The sequence below is a fragment of the Mauremys reevesii genome, linkage group 2, assembly GCF_016161935.1.
Source record: "Mauremys reevesii isolate NIE-2019 linkage group 2, ASM1616193v1, whole genome shotgun sequence".
Classification (NCBI taxonomy): Eukaryota; Metazoa; Chordata; order Testudines; family Geoemydidae; genus Mauremys; species Mauremys reevesii.
In genome coordinates, this window is record NC_052624.1 from 192,373,573 (window position 1) to 192,386,062 (window position 12,490).

General features: G+C 45.1%; 1 protein-coding gene across 9 annotated transcripts in view; it reads left to right on the plus strand.

Moving 5' to 3' along the window:
- Window positions 1–12,490, plus strand: part of RTTN (rotatin) — a 163,620-nt gene that overhangs the window by 125,098 nt on the left and 26,032 nt on the right. For all 9 annotated transcript variants that reach the window (XR_005594099.1, XM_039524718.1, XM_039524716.1 and 6 more), the window contains 2 exons: window positions 2,443–2,548; window positions 12,349–12,446. Coding sequence is in view for 8 of the 9 variants with exons in the window: in XM_039524718.1 (XP_039380652.1) it covers window positions 2,443–2,548; window positions 12,349–12,446 (204 nt within the window). In the remaining variant the exon portion in view is untranslated. The remainder of the gene's footprint in view (window positions 1–2,442; window positions 2,549–12,348; window positions 12,447–12,490) is intronic.

The window sequence follows — 12,490 nt, forward strand, 5'->3', positions numbered from 1 at the left end:
CTTGATGTTGGAGATTGCTTGCATAATGACTCAGCACAGCTCCCAGCTGTTCTGGCTATGTCCCTCCCTTCCTAGGACCAATCACATTTTGAGTTGGTTAATTACATACTCCTTTGAGAGGGTTGAGAGGTCGTATGTGCTCCCACAGTTCTACACTCTCTCAGACCCTTCCGTTCTTTATTATACCCACCTAAGCTAGCATACCTAAAGATAAATCAAGCCCAAAGTCAGTTTTCTGCTGTTGAGAGACTTCCCAGCTGGAGGGCTTAGTGCGAGATTTTCAGTGGCCCAAAGGGGAGTTAGACAACCAACTCGTATGGACTTTCAGTGGGAGTTGAGTGCCTAAATAATTTTTGTACCTTTAAAAATTTCCCTCTTATTTCCAACCACTAATGCATATAATTCTTTGCATCCCAAACTAAGCCGTTCTTATTTAGCTTCCAGTTCCCCTGACTTCTCTTGTTAGTATCTGAGATGCCTTCCAGTTCTACACACTACTCCTTTCTCCTAAGGTGATTTCCTTGAACTGCCATACTTCAGCCAAAAGGTGACCTACATATAAGAACTACAGCATCATATTTTTTTCAAGTTATGTTAAATCTGTTAGTGTTGATGAACTGTTCATAAACAGTACTTCATTCTAGATTTTCATTTGTTGCGGTCTTAGCAGAAGAGATTCCCCCTCCCATCTCATCCACTTCACCTACATCAATATCCTTGCAGATCCCCTGTTCTTACAGTATTTTACTCTTCTCTTTTCTTGTAGAACTGTTTTCATTAGATATGACCTATTGCCATCTAAATCTTTATTTTAAACTTTGTGTTAGTAATATATACAGAACCACTTTATGCCTTTGTATTTTAATGTCTTCTCAATTACCCATATAGAGTATGTCTACACAGCAAATTAAAACCCACGGCTGACCCATACCAGCCGACTCAGGCTTCTGGGGGTTGGGCTGTGGGGCTGTTTCACTGCTGTGTAGACTCTAGGACCCAGTGGGGTGTGAGGGCTTCAGCCTGAGCCCAGAAGCTTACACAGCAATGAAACAGCCCCGTGAACCTGAGTTGGCCAGCTGCAGATTTTTCTTTGCTGTGCAGACATACCCATAATCGAAATGTTTGTTTTACTGTCCGAAAAACATTGCTCTTTTTTATTCGTATTTTGACTCTTTTTCAGGCCTGCCTTACTGCCTTAAGCTCTCAGTAAATAACCCTAAAGCAAGCATCAATTTATTGCATATTTAGGGCTTGAAAAACATACTGGACAATGATGTATCTGCAGGACTAAAGCTAATAGCCAGGGAATGATATGTAAGATAGAGGCGGGTGGGGTACAATCTGTGAAGTCTAGGCACAATGCACTCAGGAGAATTTCTGTTGTAGGTGGTAGGATTTTACTAGGGTTCTATCTTCGTTGATAATTTAAGTTCCCTCTAGTGCATTCCAGTGGCTGGAAGGGAGGAGACCTTCCCCTCCTCTCCTACAACTCCAGAACCTCCTTACTGCTGTTGTGTGGGCATCCACTCTAGCCTTTCCACAGCCTTATGGGTTCCCTGTCTTTTTAGGGCTCTTCTCAAGTATACATCTGGGGTTCTGTTCGTAGCTTTACCAGATAGCAGAGTGACTTCTACAATTCTGTAGAAATTGGTGTCTTATCTGCTCCTCCCCACTTACTCCCTAGGGCAGGGGTCCCCAACGCGGTGCCTGTGGGTGCCATGGCGCCCGCCAGGGCGTCTTAAGTGCGCCCGTGTACTGGCCGGCGGACGAGCATCTGCCGAAATGCCGCCGAAGTTCAGCGGCATTTTGACGGTGAATCCTCTGGATGATGATGCTTGCTGGCGGCATTTCGGCGGATGCTCGTCTGCCGCCACGGTCCTCCATGGCGCGTTGTCTGGCGCCCGCCAGACAAAAAAGGTTGGGGACCACTGCCCTAGGGGAAGTTACAAATTGCTGAGTGGATTTTTGCAACTCTCTTGATATAGCAAGATCAGTACACATAGTATTTAGAAACTCAAGACTTTACAGTAAACCTAGGGATTAACATAGTCACTTTCCCAATATCTAGCTAATCTTCCTGTACACTTTTCCCTAGCAAAAGATAGCGCCCATATAGACACATTTATCACAGATTGACAGTTGTGTAGGAGAAAAATTAATTGTTCTAACTTAATATGTTTCTCTCCAATTAAAGTAGATAGACACTATGGTTTGGTGTTCGTAAAACAAAAATTTGCCTAATCTCTGGCTCGTGGGAAATTCTGAAATGTTGAAATTTCCTGCAAAATGGAAATTTTGAATTTTGACCAGCTCTAATTTTGAATTCTCATTCTGAGAATTCAGAGTGGTACATCACTTTTACAGGCATAAACATGATCATGAACATTTCTCCAGTATGTTTTACTTTTCCAATGTAGTGATAAAATCTTTACTTATTTGCAGAGCTATGAAGAAAAATCCTCTAAAGATGTGCTGAAACGAGTTGCTGCAGGTGCTTTACTGTCCCTGTTGGCTGTCAGTAAAAGTGCCCAGAAATGTGCTTTGGAAGGTAAGCCTGAAGAGACACATACACTATACAATATACTTACATACACTACAATATACTTAAAATACTCTGTAAATCAAATGCTTGCCAATAATATTTTTTCATTGTCTTCTGTCTAAAAATAAAGCTGTTATTTTTAATATTGCTTTTAAGAAGCTGCTCTGTAAATACAATGTTTGATTACTGAAGTTTACAATTATATATAAATGTCAATGCAATCTAACACTTCTTTGAATTAATTGTATCTTTATTATTAATAGTAATATTTCAGGTTAGATTAACAGGTTACAACCTATAGCATTTCATTTAAGTGGATCTAGCTTTCTTAGTACTAGACAGTAGTGACCATCTGATGACTATCATCTTTGGCCGGCTTTTCCTCATCCGTGCCGCCACAAATGCCACACCATGCTATTTTGTTCCGAGCACATTCTTTACATTTCTGGCCAAAGAGTTTTGTCATGAGATCGGCCCAGCGTGTTTTCGGTCTTCCCAGCAGTCATTTATGGTCTCTGGGGATCCAGTCACTGATGCGGGTTGTCCACCTATTGTATTGTCTGCGGACGACAGTATCCACCCATCTTTGCTTTGCGTCGTATATCGCCTGCACTACATCGGTCACCTCTGTATGCCTTCTGATCTCCTCATTCAGAATATGATCATGGAGCGATATCTTACACATTGACCTTTCCATTGCTCTCTGGATGACAGAGAATTTTTCTTTCTCTGCTTGTGTGGAGAAAGTAAATAAGGAAGTGTTAATTACTCCTCATAACATAAGAACCAGGGGGTCACCAAATATAATTAATAGGCAGCAGGTTGAATATTTCTTCGCATAACGCACAGTCAACCTGTGGACCTCTTTGCCAGAGGATGTTGTGAAGGCCAAGATTATAATATAGTTCAAAAAAGTACTAGATATGTTCTTGGAGGATAGGTCCATCAATGGCTATTAGCCAGGATGGGCTGGGATGGTGTCCCTAGCCCCTGTTTTCCAGAAACTGGGAATGGGTGACAGGGAATGGATCACTTGATGATTAACTGTTCTGTTCATTCCCTCTGAAGCACCTGGCATTGACCACTGTCGAAAGACAGGCTACGGGGCTAAATGGAGCTTTGGTCTGATCCAGTATGGCCATTCTTATGTTCTTATGCCATGTGGTAAAACAAGGGGTTTATTTTTACCTAGTCTCTTTTAAGTAAGTATAAGGTTTTAGAAATTTGTGTTCTGTTAAAAGTGTGTGTGAGGGGAATCCTTCAAGGATTTAAAGTTGTCAAATAATTAGAATAACCCTCATATGAACAGCATAAACTATAGCATCTTCATTTTTAAAACCCCTAAAATGTTAAAAATCTCTAACTGGCAAGGGAATTTACATCAATATTAATCTACCATTACAGTTTGTACATCTGGTTAGTAAGAGTATAGATAAGTGAGAAGGCAGCTTATTTCAATAACAACCTTAACTCTGACCACAAGCTTATGAAATTGCCTTCCCCTTCAAAACTTATGGACTTTGCAGAGATTGTCTTACCTAAACTTCCCCTGCTGCTTCTGTCTCAGAAGTGATGTTATATTGCCAGTTTCTCATACTGCCTTACAAAGTGTGCAAGAGTTTCTATAAACCTTATCAATGTTGCAACAGCCCCTTTATGGGTAGATCAGTAGTCCACAGTTGTTCACCTCAGGAGATATACAATAGTGGGGTTTGCCTTCTCGATACCTTAGGACAGTGGTGGGCAGCCTGCGGGCCGTACGCAGCCTGTCAGAGTAATCCGCTGGTGGGCTGCAAGACAGTGTTTATATTGACCGTCCACAGGCATGGCCGCCCGCAGCTCCCAGTGGCTGTGGTTTGCTGTTCCTGGCCAATGTGAGCTGCGGGAAGTAACGCAGGCCACAGGGGTGTGCTGGCCACCACTCCCCGCAGCTCTCATTGGCCAGGAAGAGTTAAGGCACTCAAAGGGTTTATCACTGACAAATGAACTGGAGTCTCCACTGTTTATGGGTAACAAGACCCACTCAATCAACCAGACTCTCATATGTCTCCGGTGCCTTCCAATTCCAATTCATCACCTGTTTTGGTTGGAGCTCCTCCACTGGTCAGTGTTGAGGAAGATGATGAAGACTTCCCTTCAGTCTCATCTTTCTCTGAGCTCTCCTACCTATTTATACAGGAACCTACTCTTTGAACCCACCGTGAGAGAGAGAGAGAGGAATTTTGGGGAAGACGTCCTTGATGGTGGATGTCACCACCTCTTCTGTATGCCCCCCTACAGTAGCCATGCTGGGGGGTCCCTGGACAGCATACCAACAGTTTTCCAAGGCATTGAGTCTCATCCACTGGGACAGGAGAGGCACGCAGTCCCCTCCACCCTAACCCATTCCTCAGGAAGAGACACTAGAGATACAGGAATCCAGTGCAGATAAGGAGACTATCCCCCAAACTACCATTTCCTCATAGTCTCCAGATGAAGCAGTTCTGCTTCCACCATGCTCTGTGGCTGATGATTTCTGGCAATTTCAGGACTTATAAAATGGCTGTTGGATGCTCTACCGATACCACTCAAAGAGGTCAAGGAATCGCAACACAAGTTGTGGGATGTTCTACAGTCAGCAGCACCAACCAGAGTTGCACTACCTCTCAATGAGGTCATTTTGGACCCAGAAAAGATGGTTTGGCAGACCCTAGCAACAGTACTGCAAACTTGCAGATGGGCAGATAAAAAATATTATATCCTCTCCATGGACTCTGAATTTTTATTCTATCACCCACCACCATCATCTAATTCTCTGGGGGTGGATGCGGTTAATGTATGGGGAAACAACACCACATTAAGTCAATTCAGTATGACAAAGGCCAGAAGTGTCTGTACCGTTTTGGAAAAAGTTCTACTCATCTGCAATCCTGCAGTTTTTCGAATAGCGAATTACCGGGCAATTATGGCAAAATATAATTACACAAACCACACAAAAATGACTTTTATGGAGCACCTTCCATTGGAGCACAGAGAACAATTTCAGGCCATCGTTGCTGAAGGACAGTTACTGGGCAGGACATCCCTTCATGTGTCTCTAGATGCAATAGACTTTGCAGTCTGTTCCATATCTATGGCAGTAGTTATGCACAGGGCATCCTGGCTTCAACTGTCCAGCTTTCCCAGAGAGGATCAACCTTTTGATGATTTGAAGTTATTTTCAGAAACAATAGATGAATCCCTGCACGCTTTGAAAGACACCAAGGTCACTTTATGATATCTAGAAATTTACACTCCTTCAAACAAAAGAAATTGTAATAGGTCACCCAGAGAACTTGTCCAATCCAATTCTCTGGGTTCCATTGACCTCCCCCCATACCCAAGTAAGATCAAATAGATGCCCGAGGGGGAAAAAAACTCTCATCCACCGCAGCTGGCATCAAAACACCAGTTTTGACTTAACCTGTCCATGAAAATGGCCTTTTTGGTAGCCATCATATCAGCCTGAAGAGTTGGAGAAATTGGGGCCTTTAATGGCAGATCCCCTTCATAGTATTCTTCAAAGACAAGGTTTCTTTCCATCCCTAAATTTCTTATTCCTTACATTCCTACCTAAGGCATCATCCTAGTTTCATCTTAGGGTATGTCTACACTACGAGACTATTTCGAATCAACTTAAGTCGAATTTGTGGAATCGACCCTATGAAGTCGAATTTGTGTATCCACACTAAATACACTAATTCGACTGTGTGAGTCCACAGTAACGGGGCCAGCGTCGAATTTGGAAGCGGTGCACTGTGGGAAGCTATCCCACAGTTCCCGCACTCCCCGCTGCCCATTGGAATTCTGGGATTTCCCCCCAATGCATGCTGGGGGAAAAATGTGTCGAGGGTGGTTTTGGGTAACTGTCATCATTGAACCGTCAATCACGCCCTCCCTCCCTCCCCGAAAGCGCCTGCGGGCAATCTGTTCATGCACTTTTCTGCTCAGTGACAGCGCGGGCGCCACAGCACTGCGAGCATGGAGCCCGCTGCAGTTATGGCCGTTGTCAACTCCTTGCACCTTATCGTCCACCTCTTCCACAGTCAGCTGCTGAGAAATCGGGCTACTTTTCAATGTGCTGCGAGCACAGGTGGACCATGGGGGACGTTTTACCAACATCAACGTCGGGTGGCCGGGCAAGGTTCATGACGCGCTTGTTTTCAGGAACTCTGGTCTGTTTAGACGCCTGCAGGAAGGTAGTTTCTTCCCGGACCACAAAATAACTCTTGGGGATGTGCAGATGCCTATAGTGATCCTCGGGGACCCAGCCTACCCGCTAATGCCCTGGCTCGTGAAGCTCTGTGCAGGCGCCTTGCACAGCGACAAGGAACTCTTCAAGTACCAGCGAGCAGCGTGACCTGTGACTGTTCAGTTTCTTTACAGAGAAGCTGAACCTGCCCCTGTTTCTTTACCAAGTTACTGTTGACTAGCATCTGCAGTTACATCCCCCGTCCACCCCACTTCCAACACACGTTTAAAAATAAAACACATGTTCCACTGTGACTTTACAAAGGTTTCTTTATTGATGACTTTGCATTAAAGGGTTGAAACTGGGACGCAGACTGTGCTGGGTAGGGTGTGCGGTGATGTAAAGACCGCCTCTAAACTCGAGGAATGACAGGCTCCTGCTCCCAGAGCGGTCCACAGTGCCGGACTGGTTGTTTCAACAGAGCCTGCCATCCCTCCTTTTTGGGACTCTGTGTGCGGGGGCTATGTGGCCTTGCGGCGGGGGAGGATGGATACAGATTCCTCTGCTGCGTGGCTCTGTGGTCCAGGACAGGGACCGTTGCATGAGATCTGTAACTCCCCTCCCCTGCTACAAAGTCACGTACCCCGCCCCCCCCACACACACACCCACACAGAACCTGCAAACCACCTCCCATACCGACCAGGGTGCCTACTGACTGCACTGTGTGTGTGACCTGCTGCTGATCCTGCCCCCGTCTCTGTACCCTGCTAAAGGTGACTGTCCTATGCAATACCCTACCCCCTTCCCCACCCACCCACCCCTTCAAACACAGCGTTGTGTAAAAAAGCATGACGGAAACAGTAATTAACAGCAAAGTATTTTTAATAATTAACCAGACGGGATGAAACTGGGATTGGGGCTTGGGTGAGTCAGGAAGGGAAGGAATTCTCAAATTAGGGTATGAGAGCTTTTGGGTACTTGAGCACTCTGCTGGGGTGCAGTGACAGTTTTCACGGCCCCTGGCCCCACTCCTTCTGGTTACTTTGGGTGACGGGAGGTATGGGACTTTGTGGCGGGGGAGGGCGGTTGCAGATACACTGCGGGGGGGCTCTGTCCTCCTGGCTGCGGTCCTGCAGAACATCCACAAGGCGCCGGAGCGTGTCCGTTTGCTCCCTCATTAGTCCAAGCAGCGTTTGAGTCGCCTGCTGGTCTTCCTCACACCACCTCTCCTCCCGTTCGTTGTGTGAGCGCTGGTACAGAGAGAGGGTCTCCCTCCACTGGCTCTGCTGGTCCGCCTCGGCTCGGGAGCACCCAATAACTTCAGCGATCATCTCGTCCCGTGTCTTTTTCTTTCGCCGCCTAATCTTTGCCAGCCTCTGTGAGGGGGATGTTGTGGCAGGTCTGGAGACAGTCGAAGCTGTGTGATGGGAGAAAGGGAGTGAATTCCTTGCAAAGATACATTTTTGCGAACAATGAACACAGTCTAGTCTGTGTCTGTGAACAACACCATGCACAGCACCTATCTCGTCCGCACTCCTGCAGCAGGCAATCCTGAAAGCATAAACTCTGCCCCTGTTCTACCCCATCGCAGTCTTCCCCGCCCCTTGCACTTCTGGGTTGAGATCCCAGTGCCTGATGGTGCAAATTTCATTGTCGCGGGTGGTTCTGGGTAAATGTAGTCAGTCATTCCTTCCTCCGGGAAAGCAATGCCAGACAATCATTTCAAGCCCGTTTTCCCTGGATTGCCCTGGCATACGCCATAGCGTGGCAACCTTGGAGCATGTTTTGCCTTTTGTCACTGTCACCGTATGTGTACTAGATGCCGGGACCAGGCGTAACATTACAGTAATTCCCCTAATTAGATGCAGGAGTCTCCGAGCGAGATCACCCTGAGGACGGTCACTGAAGGAGATAGAGAGCGCATGCTGAATGAAAGCCAGCATAAACCAGGGCCCTATGCAGCCGTGCTCGGGGAGGCAATGCTCCCTGAGTACCTCATGAAAGCCTGGCGCGGAAAAGTGTGCTACCACGGAGCACCCAATAAGGCAGCTCTCCCCAGGAACCTCCTGCGGAGGCTTTTCGATTACCTCCAGGAGAGCTTCGTGAAGATCTCCCAGGAGGATTTCTGTTCTATCCCCATATATAGAGAGACCTCCTTTTCACATACTTCAGATTCCTGTTATATTAAGAATAAAAGTTTACATGTTTCAAGCACTTACCGACTGCTCCTTCCCCTGATTCAGTGTCCGGGTTAACGGCCGGGGAGGGTTGGTAGGGGATCTCTGTGACGGTGATGAAGAGATCCTGGCTGTCGGGGAAACCAGCGTTGTAAGCGCTGTCGCCTGCCTCGTCCTCCACAAACCCTTCCTCGTCTTCCCCGTCCGTGAACATCGCCAAGGAACTGTCCGTTGACACTGTCCCATTGTCAGAGTCCATGGTCACTGCTGGGGCAGTGGTGGCAGGCTCCAAAGCGTCTGTTTGCCGCTTTGATTTTTTGGTAGCCTTGTCTGGGGTCCTTGATTTTCACGCGGCGCTGCGTTGCATCCCACCTGTATCCTCTGTCTCTCATGGCTTTGGAGACCTTCTCGTAGGTCTTTGCATTCCATTTTTTGGAGCGCAGCTCCGAAAGCACAGACTCCTCGCCCCACACACCGATCAGATCCAAGACTTCCCGGTCAGTCTTTGCTGGGTCCCTCTTTCTATTCAGAGATTACATGAACTCCTCTGCTGGAGAGCTCTGCATTGCTGCCGGTGCTGCTGAGCTCGCCGCGATGTCCAACCACGAAATGAGATTCAAACTGTCCAGACAGGAAAAGGAATTCAAATTTTCCCGGGGCTTTTCCTGTGTGGCTGGTCAGAACATCGAAGCTCGGACTGCTGTCCAGTGCGTCAACAGAGTGGTGCACTGTGGGATAGCTTCCGGAGCTACTAAGTTCGATTTGCATCCACACCTAGCCTAATTCGACATAGCCATGTCGAATTTAGTGCTACTCCCCTCGTCGGGGAGGAGTACAGAATTCAAACTAAAGAGCCCTCTATGTCCAATTAAATGGCTTCCTGGTGTGGACGGGTGCACGGTTAATTCGAATTAACGCTGCTAAATTCGAATTAAAGTCCTAGTGTAGACCAGGCCTTAATCAATTCATTCATTCACTGCTTTTTTTCCCCCCTGAAACCATACAATTCTCAACTTGAGACTTCCTTTCATAGGTGTCACATGAGTTTTGGCCTTGTATATGGATAGGACCATACTATTTTGGAAGTCTCCTAGACTTTGTTTCCATTTCAAGCAGATCTAAAGAATCCACTGTCTCCACTCAGAGGTTATCAAGGTGGATCTATTGGTGTATTTTTGCATGTTACAAAGCTACCAGCATTCAGCCTCCTTTTTGGGTTGTTAGCACACTCTACAAGGTCATAATCAACATCTATGGCATTACTTAAAGACGTTGTAGTATATGAGATTTGCAGAGCCTCTAGCTGGTCTTCAGTACATACCTTCTCCAAGCACTATACCTTGGTCCATGCCTCTAGATCTAATATAGTGGTTGGCAATGTGGTTCGTTCTTGAGTTCTGCAATCTATTCCAAAGCTCCCTCCTCCCTTGCGGGATGATGCTCAGGAGTTACCTGAAGTGGAGTGCACTCATGGGGACACTACTCAAGGAAGAAGAAAAGATTACTCACCCATGCAGTAACTGTGGTTCTGTGAGATGTGTGTCCTTATGGGTGCTCCCTTACCTGCCCTCCTTCCTTCTCTGCTTCAGTATTTCCTTTGTGGGGCTTTGCAGTAGAGAAAGAACGGAGGGTGGCTTATCCATGCAGCCCTATTCAGCTTCTGAGCAGGACATGAGGTTGAGCAGTGTGCATGTGTAGGCCAGACAGACACCGCTAACGAAAATCTCTGAAGGCATATGGGACATCTGTGCACCTGAAGTGGAGCGCCCATAGGGGGACACATCTCAAAGAACCAGTTATTGCGCATGTAAGTAACCGTTTCATCAGAGAATGGAGGCTTGTGTGTAGGTTTTTAATAATGTGACTTATTAGTAGAATATTATACATTCTATATTTATTTTTAATCCTTACAACTGTTCTCTGTGTGATGTAATTATAGGATCTACTGCCCTAATGAATTTTAGAATACAGTTTGTATCACTACACTTGATACAGACACACAAATATTTCATTTGCCTAAATTTCAAAAAAGAATATTTTTAAATCTGTTTATCTTGTTTCTTTGAAACTATATATATATCACTGAGCATTAAACTTGAAATTTAGAAAACACAAAGGCTCTATTTCTCAGTCTAAAGATATTGTCTGTATAAGATTCTCATTCCTGGTTCTTGGTTCCTTAGCATGAGATTGGTAGAACTCTGCTGGCTCTGAAGTATGTAGATGCATGAAGACAATGAATTGGATAGAGCATTAGCTTTACTAGAAATCATCCACAACCCTTGCCAAGTATAAGTATTGCCCTCTGAATGTTGCTTCTTGACTATAGTTAGCAAAAGAACTCCCTACAAGCTACTGCTCAGATCACAGTGACTTGACGCTCATTAAGTATACTTCCTTCATCCCAGCTCTACCTGCTGGTCGGGTCCAGTACACCATTATACATTTCTGAAACTTGGGTACATCAGTGTACTTTTGTGGTGTTCCAACACCTGTCTTTCTTAATGCTTTGACACCTATTTTCCTCAGCACTTAGAGTACTAAAAACATTCAAACACTGCTGGTGTCTAACACCTGTTTTTTTGTTTTGTTTTTGTTTTCTCTTTACCAGTATCTCAGTGCTTTTGTGGTGTTCTCTGTGAAGACGCTGTGTCTTTGTATATGTGGACAGTTGTAGCACATTGGGTACTCCAAGCATACAAATAATAATAATAATGTTGTTATTATTATTATGCTGTCGTAAACTAGTTAAACTGTTACCTTTTTTTATCTCAGAAGGGCTGAATTTTGTAGGTGGATCCCTTTGTATAGTCTGCTTATTATTCTAAACTTGTGAAGCACTTTGGGGTCTTCTGGGATGAAGAACACTAGGTATAGTGTGTATATATAAGACATTACATCCCCCACCTGTTGCTGTTAGGTCATGTAACTTCCACTATGTGAAATTGCCTCACAGATCCCCACTTGCCTGACAAATCCCAGAACTGTTAAAAACCAATTAGCCTAGAATGGGACACATGCCTTGATGCATGCACACAGAAGCAGAGAGAGTTTTAAAGGTGTACAACCCTAACTCCATCTGTTCCTGGGTTTTATTTTTTCAAAAAGGTTGATGGATCTCTGACCCTTTGTTCATAACTTCTTAATGTGAACTGGGTTTAGATATTGAACACAAATTCCTGTTCTTGGGTTCCAGTTGAGATATCCTAACCACCTAATTATTTTGAGTAACCAGTTGGGTTACTTGTTTTTACTCTTGCCTCATTTCCATCATATAGAGAGCCTTAATTGTGCTTTCCACATAAAGTTGAAGAGTTGATCAGGAAACAAAATTTCTTATACTTTAATTTATAAGTGAGGGGTTTTTGATACTTTTGAATATAAATAGGCTTCTGAATTGTATGGATTTTGTCTTTCAGCTAACCTTATAGACAGCTGCATGGAACAGATGAAGCACATTCATGCACAGCTGAACTTAGAATCCCTCAGGCCTGGAAAAACAGCACAGAAAAAAAGGGTAATTGTAAAATCTACAGGGTGGACACACAAAACTGTATCTGC